Source organism: Nannobrachium achirus (assembly GCF_963921795.1).
Source record: "Nannobrachium achirus genome assembly, chromosome: 12".
Taxonomy (NCBI): Eukaryota; Metazoa; Chordata; class Actinopteri; order Myctophiformes; family Myctophidae; genus Nannobrachium; species Nannobrachium achirus.
The window spans coordinates 33,434,602-33,454,128 of NC_137832.1; the positions used below are offsets into that span (position 1 = coordinate 33,434,602).

A 19,527-nucleotide genomic window follows, 5' to 3' on the forward strand; every position below is an offset into this window, starting at 1 on the left:
AGAAGGATTTTGAATAATAAATTCAGAGTAATTACAATCAAGTATCAGAAAATCTTATTTTTATTTACGTGTCAAGTTTGTAATGCATGTTTTCCCCCCATCAGGTTCAACAGCAAATGAAACACTGTCTTTCATCTGATTATAATAGAAATCATGTTCATGCAGTTGTTTGGCAATAGTAAAATAGTAATTGTGGCTGAATGTGTAGACACACAAAATACCTTATCCAACACAAACTGACTGATTTTACTTACATTGAAAGTCTGATTACTTTCATGTCCAAGCAATTCCTTTTGAAGCCAGTATTACGATCCAACGACTTCTATTCCAGAAAAAATATGGATTCCAATAACACTACTTCGACTTCAGATACAATTGAAAAACATTTTGGTAGATGTAAACAAATATTAACTTGACCTAGACAATGTTCCAAATCAAACAATCACTTTTAGTAGAAAAAGAAAAAGCTATCACATTTTTTTCAAATATCTAAGTTCAAACAGCATCAGTCATTTCACTTTTGTAAAGATGTACATATTACTAAACTCTGAGACAAGCTCAGTATTTCCCTATTTACATATGAATGTTCCAAGATGTGAGATCTTTGCTTCTAAATAAATTACAGATCAAAGCAACATCCATGCAAGCTTGAGGGCTAGCGGTGAGTTGATGGACCTATAGGATTAGTCGAGACACCCCAAAACAACACAATGTTTGTCATTAGATGGCATCCATTCCACGTGAAAACGATGACCCAAAACCAAGGCCCATTCCTCTCTGGGTGTGTGTCTGAGACCTGGCCATCTCATATTGAACATCAAGGTTTCTAAACATCTCCTCTTGTTGTTGAAGAGTCTTCAAACCCTCCTCATTCAGTGGTTTTGCAGCTTCACCCTCCTCGTCTCCCTATAAATAAGAGAATCTGTTAAATCTGGGGAAATTTCAATTAAAATAATCTGAATGGTGAAATGCCAGTATAATTAAAAGGACTTGCGTACCTTGATACCCATTAGTTTGCGAAATTTAACATTTTGGTCCTTGTTTCCGAAGTTGAGCTTCTCCCACAATTCAGCGGTCTGCGATTTGTCCTTTAAGAAATATTGAGACAGTCAACATCAAAGAATGAACTAGCAAATAGCCAAACAGACAGAGAGAACCACAATATGAGTACATAAATACTAGGTGCTAAATTCTTACCCCTTCTTTCTTTCCCTGCCATAGCTTCTTCCTCTTTTTCTCCTGCTCAGCAAACTTCATGGGGTTTACAGCAGAAGGGTTGTAATAGCTGGGTACAGCAATACCAGTCTCTGCTAACGTTTTGGCTTGAAGGGCTGCCATCTGTGCTGCCATGGCAATCTGAGGAGTTACCTGGGTCCCAGAGGCCAAGAGTGCTGCCACATTGAGAACGGGGTTGGTGGCAGCAGCTGCAGCAGCCGCAACCACTGTGTCACACAGCAGAGGAGTGGCCACTAAAAATAAAACATGATTAGCTAAGATGAAAGGCAATGTGAATCTCTGCATTCTGGGTCAAATGCCAAAGTCTCAAACAGTGTTATTCACCTGCAGCTATCTCTTGTTGTTGCTGTTGCTGCTTCTCCAATATCTCCTTTTCTTTCTGCTCCTGTAGCTTTTTGGCCCTTTCTAATCTGCAAATCAGCATGAATAATAAATCAAAATTAGTTACTATTTTTTGTAAATAAACATATACCAAAAAGGTCAATAAAGTCTCTCTCACAAATACACCCCAGTTTCTCTGAGCTGTTGCAATACCTTCTGGCCAGGGCCTCTTGTGCATCCATAGCTGTGTTTCTGCCCCGAAAAGCTAGTGGACTCACAGACCTGCTCCGACTCTTTCTGCGACTCTTCTCTGGCTTCTCAATCCTCTTCTTTCGCTCCCTATTCAAAACACTCAAATGTTATCAACATACTGTTCTGTTAAGACAAAGGAAATGCAATTAAGTTATTCAAAGAAACATGGCAAATGTTTCACAAACTCACCTGCTTTTACTACGGCTTTTGCTACGGTGCCTGTGTTTGGTTCTGGAACCTGACCGAGACCGGGCCTTCCTCTTCCTGTCCCGGCTGCGTGACCGTGATCGCCGTTTGTCTCTACTTTTGCTGTGATGCCGCCTGGAATCAAGGAAATAATATGACATATTCAGTTAAAATTATCAATAACAAAGGACAATATTATGAACTTGGCTAAGAGTACCAATAGCAACATATTGAAACTTTTCTAAGGCAAGTTGCAAAGTGCTGTGAAAAAGGAACAAAAACAGACAATCCAATCTGCATTAATAAAGCCACATTCTAGTCATAATCCCACTTCAATAGATCTACATGTTTTGACTACATTTGGTTATTAACTACACTCACTTTTCCCGTGAGTGTGACCTTGAGCGGCTGCGTCCCTTGGAGGGCTTCTTTTCTTTGCGTCGGGACCGCTCCTCTCCATTCTCAGTTGAAAGCCTCTCCTTCTCCTTTTCGCTCTGCTCATACAGCTCATCTTGTTTCTTGGATGACTTTGATGGCTTCTCAGGGTCCCGCTTTCGTGCCTGTTTTAAGAAGAAGTTGTCTCTTTCAGGAAAATAGTGCAACAAAAAGAGTTAGTACCATGGCTTACAGCAAATGATACTTAATTAAGTTGACAGGTTGAAAATACCGTGTCACACTGAAAATCTATTTCCATAATGTATTTTAAACATGTTCATGAGTGAAATGTGTTGAGTTTGCTGACTCAAAAACTATGAATTTGACACTAACCTAATGAGGCCAGCCTATCTTTTAAATTTTTCTACTACAATGTGTGATATTTCATAATTAAAAAAAAAAAGAAACAAAAAATTAATCTGATTACCAAAAGAAAAAAATAAATATACAGTCCTGTGACGTCCCTTGGCGCTTAAGTGAGTGCTTTTGTCAAAGTACATAAAGGACATGAGCTAAACTAACTATATCAAACTTTGATATTATATTAGTTGTGATACAAAGGACTTGCAAGTTAACCCATTTGACAAGTGAACCATTATAAAGAGGAGAAAAGAGGCCCCTCTGAAATTCCCCAGTGTGGGAGCCCTAATTTGCAGATAGAAAATAACCAAAATGTAACTGAATCCAGTGATGTGTTGTGTATAAGGATGGACATCCACTGAATTATGGCAAATATGTATTAAAATAGTTACCTCACAAAATAAACCAATGCAAGAGACAATTTTGTTTTAAAACATCAATTCCTGAATTGTAAAACCACCTCTACGTGATCTTCCATAGGGTGTGCTATTTGGACCCACACTAACGCACCATGAGACAAGAGTCAACACCTATAAATCTTTTGATGCTCCCTGCTTATGCACCAGCTCTTGCCCCTCTTCTAGCACCACTATGAGGTTGCTTTTTGCAGACAACAGTATTGTGTATACATGGGGAGCGTGTCGCTGTTACTACGTCATCTTTTCGACACCCGACTCTAACCCTCACCTCCGTGGAGTGAGTCGCTAACCCTCCAATCAAAATGATGGCCGTTCGAAAGAGCGCGATTTTCCCGTATACATGCCACCTGACGGCTGCTTATCTCTCGATTAGGGAGTCTTACTGGTTCTACTTCTCTGCTCAACAGGATTTCACCTTGTTTTCCAGTATGGCATTCAATAACTAAACATTAGCAGAACACAAAAGCATGGGAGGATGTCAATGCACTGCTAATTGTTCGAAAAATAATTCGCCTTTCACCCAATCTGGCAAAGACTTACAAAGGGTATAATTAGAGACTTGTGATCAGGTTATAAATTATCCTATAGTCCAATTATAACAACCACTTAACCAATTTAGACCTGCAACACTGACACGTTGTTATACCTTTCAAGCTGGTAATGCCTGTCATTTTAGTTGTTGCTAGAAACCTCATCTCCATATTCTAATCTTTTGCATATTTTTGGTAAATGAATGGCCTACTTGATCAAACTATAGCGTCACACAAAAGAAGCACATCCACAAGCTCGAACCGTGTTTTGAGCTTGTAGATCTGCTAATAATGCCATTATTGAATTTGAATACTGAAAAGTCACAGTTTTGGAAGTATGAGGTTTCCACCTGACAAAGACGATATATAGCAACATATTTTTCAGAAAACTTAAATAGGATTGTGTTTTTTTTGTTTTTTTTTTCGGTCTTGGTGGGTTAAAGATAATTATCCATGAGATTAAAGATGCGCCATTTGTTTATTTGTATTAGCTGAAAGTGTCTTTATTCCCATCCATAGCTGTAAAAGAAACAATAGTTAATTCCAAATTGTTTACTTATTTTTGTAAAAATAAAAAGGCAAATATGAGTTTGAATGGCTGATAGTTACCTGTCCCAGTAGTAGGCATATAATTTTGCTATGTCAGCAGGGTCTTCTGTTCAGAGTCTCTTCGTGCATTAGCACGCTGAGTATGATTTATTGTAGAAATGTTATCATGTGATCTACACACAAGATTTAACAAAAAAGTCTACTCTTCACCATGTAAAACGGCTACAATTAGTGATATCCAAGGAGGAAAGGTTCCTTTGAGACATGTCAACATAGGGATGGCAGAAAAGGGCATCTTTCCAAGTGAATAAGGCCCCGTCTATCTGGAAACCTATGGTTCTTTAGCTTTTTATCTGTACATATAACCAGATGAAATATACTTACCAAAATCTAAAATTATCAAAACTATCTATAGGCACTGAAGATTTGCATGAAAATGAAATCACGAATTACCTCTTTGCTCCTGCTGCGACTTCGTCTCTGCTTCCTGTCACCTGTACATACAGACGTTTTGAGATATACACTTAAACCTCAGTTTAGTATATTACAAATGTATTTCCACAGTGATTCTGTGTAGGTAAATATACCAAGTCCCTGATGATGGGACAAACAGAATTGTTTCCTTCAGTGGTTTAACATGCAATCTAATAGTGTCAGATCGATGTTAGATTGTTGTCTAGCCAACAAGCTGCGTCTTTTTCGTTGCGTTTTGGAAATCCGAAATCCACAAAAATAAATGCTTTTCAGACCAAGGAGAGAGAGGAGAGATGTGAAAATTGGGGGAAAAAATCAACCCTGGTCTGAAAATAAATACAAACGTGATTGACAAAACATGAGGTCGATTTTTTTATTTACATGCTCCCAAATTTGCTCCGATATTCAGCCGAAAAAACGCAGCAGTGTGCAAAAACCTTTAACTCTGGAGTCTGGACTCCTGAATCGCCTCCATCTCCACCTCTCCTAGCATCATGGCCTTGAGCTCTGCGTCAGATCAATAAGTGACCATATTATGAAGATTCTTATTAAATTCATCTTCAAGTTTGACATAAATTAAGTACTACTTACGTTTCTTCTCCCTGGATCGTGACCGTGAATGATGGTGTTTGGAGGTTCTGGGTGACTTGGAGGACTCTGTACTGTGTTTTTTTCTGTGATGTGCAGGTGAGCTTGTTTTGTGCCGGTCAGTGGCGTCGTCCTCGCTTGCCTGAAAAGAATGGGCCGAGTTAAGACAGTTGCACTGCATTTTGTCTTGGTAGAGGCAGTAGCCTACTACTTTTACCCTTTAAATACGTTTTTATAATTACTTCCCCAAAGACAACTAACAAACATGTTGATGCAGAAACTAACAAAATGACTTGCCAATACCAAAATCTTGCCAAGTAACTTGTCAAGTATTTGTGTAGGTGTTTTAACCAACTTATCTTCTTTCAATGTTATGAGATACATAAAGTGGTTCATGTGTAAATAAGCTGTGAATCTTACTAGGATCTCCTTTTAGTTGACCTTGTACCAGTGATTTGTGCTGTCATGATGAAACTGTACTTTTTTCTATTGCAAACTTCTAATAAACTCTTCAAACTATCTAATCCAACAGTCCAGTCAAATTAGAGTAAAACAACAAATAAAGAAATAAAACAATATCATCTCATTCATGTACAATAATGGGGATCCTTTAACTTAAAGGGGAAGACCACCCATTTTCAATATTGAACTATGTCATTAATATACCTTAGAGGAGTTGTGTGAAAATAGAAAAAAGCTTCCCCCCCTTCTGTGTTGTCTAGAACTGGAGGATTGATTTTGGGGTTTGTATTGTAAAGTACAATGTGTGATGTCATCAAGTTGTAATTTACAATACAAACCCCAAAATCAATCTTCCAGTTCTAGGCAACAAAGGGGGGGGAAGCTTTTTTCTATTTTCACACAACTCCTCTAAGGTATATTAATGACATAGTTCAATATTGAAAATGGGTGGTCTTCCCCTTTAACATAAACCCCAATATGAGCAGTTCTCTCTGTAGGAAAGTGGTTCCATCCATATTGTTGAGTATAAAACAAAATAGCATGCACTAATATAAACAACACACTCGTGATTTGAGTAAAAACGGTTTATTGAAAGCCGTGCCTAAAATCTGAAGAAAGATGTGAACATTTAAATGTTTTATTGTGTGACTTATATCTAATAGGCCTAAACGGCAACTTGAGGAATTCATTGTCAGTAAATTAGCCACAAGCTACGCAAGCTAAAAACCATTGCATCACATGTATTGTCCGTTGGCGAGAATCGAATTCCATATATTACATTTATCAGATTATATTTTAGGACTAGATTTATAAAAGACTATCTTTCAAAAGTAGCGTTCGTAGGTATAGTTAACTTAACAGTCAAATTCTACTCAGTAGCTATGCTAGTGTTAACCTTCTAATCTACAGACGAGTCGGTCGCCATCTTTATGAACCTATACATCTAAATATAATCACGAGCTTACATCGACTTAATGCTAAACGGTCTTATAGTCATGCATCTTCCTCTAACATTACTCACCGACATATTGACTTTGAGGTAGACTCTATACGTAAGGCGACTGTTCTTTGTTTTGGTTTATCCTGAACGTGTACAACCAAGAACAACAACTGAACGACAAAGCTAAGCTAACTAACTAGCCGTCGTCGTCGTGTAGCTCAGCTGAGCGGATATGGGGTTGCCAGATTGTATAGCCGACAACCCCCGCATGCAAGTTTCCTTTCCCTCTACAGGCCCTTTCGCACTGTGCCAGACAGATACAAATGTCAGTTTCTCCATTCAAGTGGATGGATGGTAACTTTGGTAAGGTACAGATAAAAACACATCTGTCACAAATATTGTTTTATCTGTAGACCTATCTTACATCAATTACAGTAGGCCTACTGTACTGTAATAATTGGTGTCTGAAATAAATAAAGTAAATCATTTTAAAACTTAAAGCAATTCTTTCGATTTGAGTGATTTTAGTTTTGCGCATATAGTTTTTTTTTTTTTTTTTATCTCCCAGGCCTGCCGGCTGAACAACTTATTGGGTTTGGGGGTTGTTATCAACCACTTCACAAGGTCTACTAAAAGGATAAAACCCAAGAAAGCACCATGTATTCAATTAATTACATTTCTGATGAATGAATTTTTGATTTCTATTTTAGTTTCTAATGGCATGTCACACCAACATTGCATTGCCTGTACAAGTCAGTGAGTGGAAAATAATAAATAAACCCCTCTCTTGAATTCTTGATTCTACAAGAACCATAAAGGGAGTGGGGATCCTTTTCCCCCAGAAAGCCTGGTGAGGCGAGGTTAGGGGATCCAATGGGCAGACCTGGCAACCCACTCGAGTTTCGCATTGACTTCCTGTCGAAAATAAAGCTCCGCCTTGTGACTTGTTGTGCATCCCGGATGCTATCTACTGCCCGCCAATTTCTGAAGTTATCTGTTTATCTTCTGACTGTAGTGTTCCGACGTGTTGACACCTATGGTTGACACTGGAAACGCCAACGCGATATGCCATTTTTTACGGTTTGACCAGATGTATACTTTGGTTGTGAGTAGTTGTTCGTGACTTTAGTGATAGTACATAGGCCTACCGTAATTACTACCCTGGCGCGACCCAATCTGGCCATCTCTGTACCAGCCAGACTCTCGCTAGTAACAATTTGTCTGTTTCCCAGGCCAATGACAGGCAAACAGTAGGTAGGTATGAGCTTTTTTAGGTCAATGAGCAGTGGTGGGAAAAGTTCTCGCATGCTTTACTTGACTAAAAGTATCAATACTGCAATGTAGAAATACTCTGTTACAAGTAGAGTCCGGAATTCAAAATGTACTTGAGTAAAAGTATTGGTATCACTATCAAGTACTTAAAGTACCAAAAGTAGAAAGTAGTAAGTACCAAAATGTTTGAAATAGCAGATCTACAAGCTTAAGCTTAGATCGGCTGCTTTGAAATGCCCACGTATAGAATAGGGCTAATGTGGTTTAATATTTATATGCTTTACTATAGTATAATAATCTATATATCTGAAAAGTAACTAGTAACTAAAGTTTTTTAGTCACCGTAGTGGAGTAAAAGTACAATATTTGCCTCTGAAATGTGGTGGAGTAGACAATTGATTATTGCTAATACTCCAGTAAAGTAAAGGTACCTAAAATGTTATTTAAGTACAGTACTTGAGTAAATATACTTACTCACCAGTCACCACTCACCACTGGTCAATGAGATGAACTGATAAGTGATAACACTTGATTGATTGATTGAAGGCTTTATTAGAAGTTTGCATAGGAAAATGTACAGATTCATGACGGTACAGTTCACTGGTACAAGGTCTACTAAAAGGAGATCCATGAAAAGACTAAGCTTATTTCAACAGGAAACCATTTAAGTATCTCATATAACATTGAATGAAAGACAAATAGAACACAGTACTATGCAGTAGATATGTAAAGAAAAAGGGGAAAAAAAAGAAAAGAAAACAGTAAATCTAAACAAACAGTAAGTATATACAAGGAATATACAGTAAATCTAAACAGACAGTAAGTATGTACAAGGAATATACAAGTATACAAGTATATACAAGGAAGGGGCAGGGAGGGTAGGGTTGGGCTAGGTTTTTTACCAGTTGCGAACGGCTGCTGCCTGTAAGTGGTTTTTCAGGGCAACACTATGATGAACATTAAGTGACTGATCTTTTCTTAACCCTTTCGTCTAAGTTTAGTTGGAGAAAGAACTACAATGTGGAGCGAGGTTGAACTTCTAACTAACGAGGACACCAGCAGTCTTCGGCTTCGCAATGTTGCAGATGAAAATAGTGGCTTGTACCAAGTGGATACATTGGTCAAAATTTCCACTGGAGAAAAGGTAATACTGAGCGTTTGAATTGTGTCTTAGCAATTACCATGCAGTATGGTTAATATCCATGTGATGGACAGACACCCAGCCTGACCCAGGCTGTCCTCAACACACCTTGCATTTGCTGTACTTGTATTCCTTTTTAAGCTGTACCTTTAAACTATGTATTGACCAAAACTTCACTTATAGAAATTGTTATCCTTTGCAGGTGCAGTCCAATCCACTTCTCTATTCCTCTTGTGATACGAATAGTAGCATTGTTGTTGCTGACAGAACCATTATTCTGTTTGACCAGAATTATCAGAACATCCTGCTGCACCTTGACTTTGGTAAATATCTCTTTGATATAGCTTATTTCAGCATCAATTAGTTTCTGTTCTAGATGTAATTTTATGTTCTTTGGAGTACAATTGTCATAATAATTGTGAATCAGCCTATTAACTTGTTTGTTAGTACATATAAATAAGATAATATGCAGAGAGCTGTGTGTCTGTTACGTGTGTCTGTTACTGTTTAGTCTAATAATTTGATGTTACTTTTTCTTCCAGAAACTGCTGTAGATGCAGTGGATGTGTGTCTGGAAGGACAGTTTTTGGTCGTCTGCGAAAGAAATGGGTACCTCCATTTGATCTATGTTCCACAAAAGAAGATCCTCCTCACCAGGGTATGTGTTCAACAGTGTCTTAGACCTCATGGGATTGTAGCACTGTCCTCTTAACTTGTATTGTTATATGCAGTACTTGTCTGAATTCACCCACAATATTTCGATGTCTCTGCTTGAGACAACCTGACTTGCAGGCTTTGGTGGAGAAACCATGTAAAAGAAATGATAAAACATACCGCCATCTCGTAATAGAGGAGGATAAGGTCTCATCAGGTGAGATATTTTACCATTTATCGTTCTAGATAGTTCTTAGAAACTAGCTTCTGAGATGGACTGCTATCATCAGACTATGAAGGGGAATACATTTACCGGTAGCTTTTTTTGTGTCCAATGAAATGGATGAAGTTATGGAATGTTAGATGTAATGCCAGGTTGGATGTATTTTATTGTTTCATGCTTGCAGGGATATATCGCATTCTACTTCTCATCAACAAGGGATTCTTCCACATCACAAACCTTGCTTTAGTGAAGATAAAGACAGGTATGTGTTATGTTATGCAAAATGCTTACTGTATACATAGAGCGTGTTGGAGTTTATTTTTCCATTGTTTTCCATAATAAATGTTCTTTTCCTTTTTACCTTAGCCATTGACAAATCGGATGTCGGAGCTTTGAAAGAGGTAATTGAAGTCAATTCTCATTTGCTGTGTGTGTAGTTGATGCTCGCTTTTCGAAAAATAGAAACTAAAGCCACCATTCTTGACGCAGTCTATTGTTTCATACTAGTGTCTCTTTTTTTATAAATTAATCACGGAGATTCAAGTTGTATCGATAATATATTTCTCAGTGTCGCATAAACATAAACTCACTATTGGAAAACAAAAAGAGCCTGCAGTCAAAAGACTATAATGCTGGTGTGGTGGTGTCCTTCTGTCTTGCCGATTTTTCAATGTCAACATGTGGAGGAGACCTCAAAACAATCAAATGAACAAATATACATTTCATATACTGGACATTCGAGCAATTTAGAGAGAGTAAACGCTCTCTCTAAATCAGGGGTGGGCAACTTTGATGATGGCGAGGGCCGCTACATTTCCACCTTCACTCCAGAGGGCCACAATGCATATTGCTACGTCCTACTTTGTCATTCTAGTATCGCATACAATAGAAGCAAAAATAGCTGATCTACTGCGATGCGTTTTGAGCTTGTAGATCAGCTATTTTTGCTTCTTTTCTAATTGGAATCCTGAATTATGTTTTGTTATTTCTTAATTGGAATCCTGAAATGTAACATTTTGATTTAATTTCAAACACATTTAGTTATATACTCATGTTAACATTATGAACCTAAATACAAATACATTGGACAAAAAATGATAATACTTCTATACTAGTCATTAAGCTACTAATATAGACTGATGGAATTAAAGCAGGTCATGTTTGGAATTGTAACAGCTGAAATCAATAATATATCAGTATTCCAGTATCAACCTGCGGGCCGTATTAACTGAAGGTGGGGGCCGCATGTGGCCCCCGGGCCGCCAGTTGCCCATGTATGCTCTAAATGTATGGTTACCAGAATGCTTTTTTGTTTATCGTTTTATACGTGTGTTGACCCGCCCGTGATAATTACGTCTGAATCTTGACCTGGTCCCACCTGCCCCGCTGTGGCAACTGATCAACCCACAAACCACTAATGGATGGATAGATATTTAATCACATTTTGCCTCCTTTCAGCTCCAGTCTCTCATCAAGATCGACTTCTGTTCCACCAAAGAATCACATGGGGAAGGATGCAGTACAGCAGTGATGTTCAATCTAAGCCATGAAGGACATCTCATTATTGGGGTACATAACTCTTTACCGTCCTAGAGTAGAGAATAGTTCTGAAGGCAGAACATTGAATTATTCTTCTAAATGGAGTGCATTGAAAGGATGACAATAATTGTACAAAACATGGTCATGGTTCAGCTGTTAGAGCTGTCTTTGAAGTTTTAAGGAGGAGATGGCTCTTAAAACGTTTTGCTTGAAATGAAATCACCATGGTGGTGGGACTTGCAAAAGAGAAATTAGAATTAACTTTACGGAGTCTGATTAAAAGGTGCTGTAATAGTAATTGTTTTTGATACCAAAAAACCTGGTTCTTAATTGATTGCTTTCTAAAGGGGAATCAAGAGGACATTCTCACCCATTGGACATTGGAACCAAACCAGGCCACTATGCGCCTTGCAGACACTCTGGATTCTAGCTTAATCCCAGGTGACTTCTTCCATCATGTATCCATATGAATGAATTCCATATGTATTATCATTACTAGCATAATTACGAGATTTTGCCCTACTCAGTCTATACATTGGACGAGAAATTGTTTCTAAAGCTGCAGTCTGTAAGTTGTCCTACTTGGATTCAAACCACATGAGCCCCAACATTTCTATTGTTGAGCTAATGCAGAAAGTATGTTTGATCAGAGCTTACAGTATATTAAGCTTTTGAGCTTAATTATACCACTCCTACCTGACCTCAGAACATGCATTTCTCAATAGAAGAGCAGGTAGAGCAACTATAACCACTGCGGTTGTATTAGTTACATTGTATTAATATGCTCTACCAAAAAGATTACAGCTCAGAGGCCTTGTGTTTATAGTGTCCGCACTGAGACTGTGTGGTCGGGACGGGATTCAATCCCTCGCCTTGTCATATTTAAAACTATAAAAATGGCACCGGATGCCTCCATTCTTGGCACTCGGCATTGACAAGGGTTGAATTTGGGGTAAATCCCTGCTACATACAGGGGGTTTACTTGTACATCAAGCTACCTCACGCTATGTAAACAGGAGAGAAGCTGCTGTCCTACAGTATGGGCCACATGGCCCTGGAAACATACATTTAGAAGGTTACTTACTCTACACATTGGTCAGAATAATGTTCTATTCACATACAAAACAAAGTTATGGATTGCAGCTTTACATGTAACCTTGCTCTCCTGGTTGGAGAAGTGTGTGTTGGAAGTTGATGAGTGTCAAGATATTGTTGTTCTTATATTCAGATATTTGATATTTCTTATAAAAAGTGTAATTTCTTGTCAACTGTTGGTAAGATGTTGTTTCTCTCACCTTCGCTTGCAAGGTGTAAGGAAGATCCAGGTGGTGGAAAATCTCATCTATATTCTTGACACTGAGGTAAGTTCAAAAGTGTCTGTTAGTTCTCTGATATGTGATAAGTAAGTAATGATAAGGAAAATATTTCGTTTTTAATTTTGCTTAGGTTTTTTTTTTTTTTTTTAACATTGGTCAATCCACCCCTTTTGTATTTTTTTATTTTATTTGAACAGACCACATGAAAGCGGTATATAGGGGAGGCACATAATTTAGGCAAATTCTCACAGGTTCGCCCCCCTTCTCCGCTCACTCCACTGTCACTGTCCCGGTTGCTGCCTGCACACAATACAAAACACTGATGCTGGCCTTCAAAGCAGCCAAAGGTATGGCACCTCCATACCTCCAAAGCTTGATCGATCCCCACAACCCCACCTGTTCACTCAGATCAGCTAACACAGGGATGCTGACAGAATCCTTGCTAAAACCCCCAGGACAACAATCCACTTGTCCTTCCTAGACTCTTTGCCCTCCTGGCCCCCAATCTGTGGAATAAACTCCCTGTTGCACTCCTAGCTTCTGCCGTGGACTGAAGACTCACCTCTTCAGACTCCACCGTTAGTTTTTTGATGTTTTTTCCTGTCTTGGTTTCAGGATGTTCTGAGTATGTGGGACCTACATTGTCTGGTCATGATTTGCTGCTGGCCTGATTTTGCCATACATGACTTCCAACTCATCACAGAGTGTGACTCAGCTGCCATGGCGGTGTATGTATCACAATTTTGTGAGATAGTACATGCTTGAGATATTGTGCGATTTGTTAGACTGAGTTAATATTTTTAAATGTAACTCGATCTGTATTTCAGCCAAGAAAAGGGCAGCATGAAGAAGATGATTACACTGTCCAAGAAGGACAACCACACGGTAGCCTTCATATTTCTTTAGAGGCAATTTGAAAAATGATCATTTCATGTTAATCTACATAAATCTCAGTATGTTTTTGTTTTTTCCTTTTACATTTATTTTATTTAGATGAGTACACTTCACGTGCGCTCTCTACCCTCCATGGCTATTCTCTATTCCCTCGAAGTCTCCTCTACCTCTTGCCTCGTTCAGACAAAAATGAGCATGGTAATTATGTGAAATTCTTGCAAATTCCAATAGAAGCAGTTCTTTGTTGGTCTCAATAGTTGTACACTGTGCTACACATGTCAACTTTCATTTCAGGACACAATTTATTTGCTTGAAGGGATCTCTGAGAACCCAGGAAGGTAAGAGTCTTCTTTAACATTTCCCACCATTGATTAGTACTGTAAACGATTCACAGTGAACATTTGACCATGATGTGATATCTGGGTGATGGATGTTTATTTATTTTTTTAATTTTTTTATCTTATCTAAATTAGCCCAGAGGAGCCTATATCTTTTGTTGTCATGAGATGCTTCACAGAGGCTTTGCCTGAGAACAGGTAACATACTGGTCTTGCACTAATAGTTGGAATCTAAATTTGATCAGCCTGTCATGTCATATGTGATATCAATAACGGATGATACTGTATGTGAGGTCAATAATAGAAGATAAATTGCACTGTTTTACTGTTCCCAGACTCAGTCGGCTTCTCTACAGGCACAAATTTGAAGAAGCTGAAAAGTTTGCTATAACATTTGAGCTGGATTTGGAGGTCAGTGTCTCTTCTAAATGGAATTTCATTTCATTTGACCAGTACTGACAGTACAGTAAAAAAAATGTGGTTAGATTTCCATTGTGTTGCTTTTTTCCAGTGAATACGGTGGCTGATGGATTAAGACATTTAATTCACCTTTTCTCTTTTTAAAAATGTAACAGTAGCTAAAGGGATATTATTCATTCCACAAGGAACTGTGAATATTGGTTGATTCATTGTCAGTTAAAGTGACTGGTTAGTAGATGGTGATATTCTTTTGTTAGAACAATAAAGGTGTTTGTTAATAAAAGGTTATGCCACACCCATTTATGCAATACCCGTTGTACCCGTTGTCATAGAGTACCCAAAGCGATACCGACTACCATACAACTGATTGGCCAAATTTGGAGATTGAGGGATCCTTGGGTCCTGGGCAATACACATGCTAAGTTTGATGTTGATCAGTCTTATTCAGTTTATAGATAGTGCTATTCCCGTTGGAACACAAGCCCCTATGGTCATGCAATGCCTGTTGTACCCGTTTTCAGAGTGTTTAGTGCATCATAGTACTGGGAGGCCAGTCTATAATGTGAATACTATGACGATTATGTAATATATCCGTTGCCCGTTGTCAGAGTACTTTGTTGTAGTTCCCATTATCATAGTACTTGGAGCTCAGTCCATGATGTCACATTGATGAAATCAGGGCATCTTCGTGTATGGGGATTTGTGGAGAATTGCTGATCCAACCAACTTCACTTTGGGCACTCCACACCCTTGTTTGAAGTCTGACGGTTCTTGAGATAAAGGGAGGACAGATACACAGATACACACATGCACATACACAAACACAAACACAGATTTTGACCATTTATGGATGTATAGACTAGAGGTCACATCTAGAGTTAGGGCCGCTAGTTTTCGGGGCCTTGTCAATGTACCTATTCTGTCTGTCTGTCTGTCTGTCTGTCTGTCTGTCTGTCTGTCTGTCTGTCTGTCTGTCTGTCTGTCTGTGTCCCTTTTGCGCCAAGTCTGCCCCATATTTGCACATTACCCTATATGGGCATAGCAGATCTGTCGGTCTGGACAACCAGATCTCCATATATGCATATGGAGATCCGACTAAAGGGCGTATCAGTTTTGTTTATGCTTATGTCTGAGTCATGGTGACGTGGCTGTGGTCCTGCCTATAGATTGGTGTATTGGGTTTGTGTATGTCTTTGTCAGAATGACGTGGCGGTGATCTGCCGATATAGTTGGTTCTGCCTTGATTAGTGGGTTTATACTGTACTACTGACAATGCTTCTTGCTTCTTCCTCAGCTTGTTTACAAGGTGAAGCTGGACTTTGTGCTGGAGCAGCTGGCTTCTGCTTCAGTCGGTGGTTATGGAGACAACGTGTTGTGTGAACTCGTGGAAGAGGCCCACACCAACCTGATGAAAATCATGGTGAGCAAGTAGTCACTGTTTAGAGGGGAGTGATCATTTATGCATTGAAAGTGAAGTGGAAAAAAATTTGAGTAAAGTTGGAGTAAAAGATTTGCCATTGCAAAAATTAAAATGTAAAGGTTTCACAATTGGCCATAGCCAAAATCTAACTATCAACCTTTAATGCTTTGCTGATGGAGGACTATTTTATGTGTTGCTTAGGATGAGGAGTATGTGGTGGAATACTGCCTTAAGATGCCATGGCCCACCTTTGAGACGGCAGAGAAAATGCTGAACCACACTGCCACACGATACACTTCTCTGCATATTCAGGAGGCTTTGGCCAGATTGGCTACATTCTGCAGTCTTTATGGTCCGGATAAGTTCAAGTAAGTGTGTGTGTGTGTGTGTGTGTGTGTGTGTGTGTGTGTGTGTAATATGTATAACTAAAATAGAGTTTCACAGTTCACACCAACATATTAAACAGTCTCTGTCATAAATCAAAATCGACTTATATAGTTGACTGTCAGACTTCTTACCTTTTCGTGGGCGCGAGCGTGTCCATCGTGCACAAGGCGTGTGCACACCGTTCAAGGACATTTCTGTAGTTTTCTTATATCGAACCGTGACATATAAAAAAAATAATACTTTTTTGTGTGGGATTTTTGTTTTGTTACCTTCAGTGGCATTGCCTGGATTGAGTTTCTGAACTGCAAAGACAACTTTGGAGAGATTCTGACCCACTTACGAGAAGGCAATCTGACGGGTGCTCAGCTCCTTTGGCTTCGACATGAGGTAGTCTTCACTCTCCAAATTGTACAGACCACTAGTGTGAGACTTAACCAAAACTAGGAGAGGAGAACATACAGTATTTTTCATATTTTATCTATAGTACACTGGTTGCCTGCCTGTGTTAGAATTGATGTTACTGATTACTTTTATGGCACTCGTGGCTTAATCTCTAATTAAACTTTTTTGTTATTAACACTGAGATCCTAAGAGGAAAACTTGCTGGTTGTTCCATGTTCCTTAGTCAAGGTTGAAGATGGTGGTGTTCAATGTAGCCTTGCTGTCAGGAACGACCTGCCTGAGGAACTCAAACTTGCTATCAACATTGTTTTATAGAAAGGCAAAATGTTTAATTCTTTTGATGTTTTTATTTGTCACTGCACTTAATATTTTATACATGTTATTGTGTTTGTATTCTGTTGGTTATTTATTTAATCATCTAAAGCACCTTGTAATCCTGTTTTGATTCATTGATGTATTATCGGTATTCTTCCTCTTGTTACTTATTGTTGTTACTTCTACATAAAGTGCTGATGACAAACACATTTGATCTCTGTAAGGAATATCATGGTGCTGTATTGATAATGTTGTTCCCTGGACAGGGAGAGATTTCAGAGAAGTTCGACGAGCATGGACTTGAAACTCTGCTTGCTTCAATCCCAGAGGACTTGCCATCGCAAGACCTCTGTCCATGGTTTAGAGCTGTCATTGTCCCTTTTGTAAGGAGGGTACTTCCCAGAGGACAGGTGAGATGTTACAGAGTCTTAATCTCTGAAAGGTATCATTAATTAATTCAGTAGCTTCTGCCAGGTCTTATTTCCAAGGATCCATGAACGCACTGCATGTCCAAATGTAATCCGATTACATCCGGTCGTGGGCGGTCGTATTTTACGTACTTTAGTTTCATCTAGAGGAAAATTACAACCGCAACATTTGTGCTTTTGTTATGGTCCATACTGTAGATAAGGGCTTGTTTGTTTTGACCAAGAACGCGATCTGGAGATTCCAAGATACATCAATCTTCTTGAATTTCATAACATTGGTCTGGAATGCAAAAGCGGCGTTCCTGATGACGTCATCTCCCGATGGATTATGGGAATTTGAGTTTTTGCATCAGTCACGGGTGCCGCAGACCGTACGCTATGGTTTAATATAACTAGTAAGACACCTGAGGGTGGAATGCGACCTCAGGGTGACATGCAACCTCGCCCTAAAGGGCGAGGTTGCGCCAATTCTTGACCATCTGGCCAACCACAGCGTTTCTCTGACGATTCTAGTTGTTGTCATTCTGGGGGGAGTTTGTTCATGTTTTTGTGAGGGTATCAACCCTAGGAGACACGGGGAGAACATGCAAACTCCACACAGAAAGGCCCTATCGCTCATACCCTAGGTTGGGTTGGCGATAGGGCCTTTCTGTGTGGAGTTTGCCTAAACATGGAGATGTGGTACAGAAGGACTCATATATGGGCATAAAAAGTATGTCATGTGACATCACTTCCTGTACAGACAGTCAGACAGACAGCCATTGACTCCGACCTAACAATGGCTACTGTCTATGACGGTAGTTCCATATGACATATTGGACTAGACTATCTCCATATATAGTGTTATCCACATCTCCATGTTAGGACTCATATATGGGCATAAAAAGTATGTCATGTGACATCACTTCCTGTACAGACAGTCAGCCATTGACTCCGGCCTAACAATGGCTACTTTCTATGCCGGTAGTCCCATATGACATGATGGACTGGACTATCTCCATATATAGTGTTATCCACATTTCGTGTAGCCGCCCTGTACAGGAAGTGATGTCACAACTCGCTGACATCACACTGACACCACAGAGGATACGGAAGGAAGGTCACGAGGATACGGAAGGAAGGTCACTCAAGCGACCCGTTTCTTCAGAGTATATGCGACCTTCGGTCGCAATAAACGCTGTTGGACTGATTAATCGCTCCATGGCAGTAAATGTGTTAAAGGAACCACATAGGTATTCTTTACATAGTTTATTCCATTGACTACAAATCAGTGCCATTGTGCCAATCGTGATTTTCCAAAGGATGACACAATACATTTTAGGAAGCCACTGGTCTCTTCAATTTAAGTACTGTGAGAATCAACTTGAGACTTATGTCGCCTTTATTTAATATATGCAATGCAGTGAGTTGAATATACGAAAGTCCCTGGAGAAAATATTGTTTCATGACACATGACCATGTCCATGACTTCTTCATGCAAACATTAATAAGTGGGTTTATTATCACCTAACAGTTTGAAAGAAATAATAATAATTTTAGGGTAATTGTATGGAGGTATGTTGTGGATCTACAGTATGTATGTTGTGTGTATAATTTATTTACATTTTGTGGTAATTGTTAGTATTAAAATTGTTTTGTCAAAACACATTTGTAGAAAATCTTGGCAAGATGGCTTGAGCTGAGGGCAAGGAATCTGGAGTTAACAGAAAAGGTAAAGCAGTAGTTGAGTAGAATTTATATATACTTTCTATAATTATTTGTGGATGAATTTCCAACATTGAATTGAATTACAACCCTTTGAATATTTTTTTCCCAGACAAAACTGTGTGCCAAGCAAATTGTAATTGAACATTCCGATGCATGTTGGTTAAATAAGTGTTTAAGTGAACCAAAACGTAACTAATGTTTAATCAACTAAGTTGTCAATATATCCTGTTCTTCCAGGGAGCCTGGCCACAGAATGGACTTGACATGGCAGAGCTAGGACTGCCCACCTTATGGATGTGGATGCAGTGTGTAAGACTTC

The 19,527-nt window shown here is 39.0% G+C and overlaps 2 protein-coding genes across 2 annotated transcripts in view; one reads left to right on the forward strand and one right to left on the reverse strand.

The window, feature by feature from the left end:
- Positions 1 to 39: 39 nt before the first annotated feature.
- On the reverse strand, positions 40 to 6,974 carry rsrc2 (arginine/serine-rich coiled-coil 2). The gene is made up of 10 exons (XM_080739262.1): positions 6,834 to 6,974; positions 5,354 to 5,492; positions 4,742 to 4,782; positions 2,377 to 2,555; positions 1,999 to 2,130; positions 1,771 to 1,896; positions 1,561 to 1,646; positions 1,198 to 1,469; positions 999 to 1,088; positions 40 to 906 (listed from the first exon to the last, which is right to left on the reverse strand). Exons 1-10 carry the CDS (start codon positions 6,837 to 6,839, stop codon positions 721 to 723), a joined length of 1,257 nt encoding a protein of 418 aa, XP_080595388.1. The 5' UTR covers positions 6,840 to 6,974; the 3' UTR covers positions 40 to 720.
- An 881-nt stretch (positions 6,975 to 7,855) lies between these two features.
- kntc1 (kinetochore associated 1) overlaps positions 7,856 to 19,527 on the forward strand; it is a 29,744-nt gene continuing 18,072 nt past the window's right edge. The window contains exons 1-22 of the mRNA XM_080737954.1: positions 7,856 to 8,006; positions 9,026 to 9,168; positions 9,368 to 9,488; positions 9,708 to 9,823; positions 9,958 to 10,036; positions 10,227 to 10,304; positions 10,409 to 10,443; positions 11,501 to 11,611; positions 11,929 to 12,022; positions 12,890 to 12,942; positions 13,513 to 13,625; positions 13,725 to 13,782; positions 13,891 to 13,989; positions 14,086 to 14,129; positions 14,265 to 14,327; positions 14,465 to 14,540; positions 15,844 to 15,969; positions 16,171 to 16,337; positions 16,632 to 16,743; positions 17,340 to 17,483; positions 19,156 to 19,212; positions 19,446 to 19,517. Of these exons, the coding sequence (XP_080594080.1) occupies positions 9,043 to 9,168; positions 9,368 to 9,488; positions 9,708 to 9,823; positions 9,958 to 10,036; positions 10,227 to 10,304; positions 10,409 to 10,443; positions 11,501 to 11,611; positions 11,929 to 12,022; positions 12,890 to 12,942; positions 13,513 to 13,625; positions 13,725 to 13,782; positions 13,891 to 13,989; positions 14,086 to 14,129; positions 14,265 to 14,327; positions 14,465 to 14,540; positions 15,844 to 15,969; positions 16,171 to 16,337; positions 16,632 to 16,743; positions 17,340 to 17,483; positions 19,156 to 19,212; positions 19,446 to 19,517 (1,944 nt within the window). The 5' untranslated portion in view covers positions 7,856 to 8,006; positions 9,026 to 9,042. The remainder of the gene's footprint in view (positions 8,007 to 9,025; positions 9,169 to 9,367; positions 9,489 to 9,707; positions 9,824 to 9,957; positions 10,037 to 10,226; positions 10,305 to 10,408; positions 10,444 to 11,500; positions 11,612 to 11,928; positions 12,023 to 12,889; positions 12,943 to 13,512; positions 13,626 to 13,724; positions 13,783 to 13,890; positions 13,990 to 14,085; positions 14,130 to 14,264; positions 14,328 to 14,464; positions 14,541 to 15,843; positions 15,970 to 16,170; positions 16,338 to 16,631; positions 16,744 to 17,339; positions 17,484 to 19,155; positions 19,213 to 19,445; positions 19,518 to 19,527) is intronic.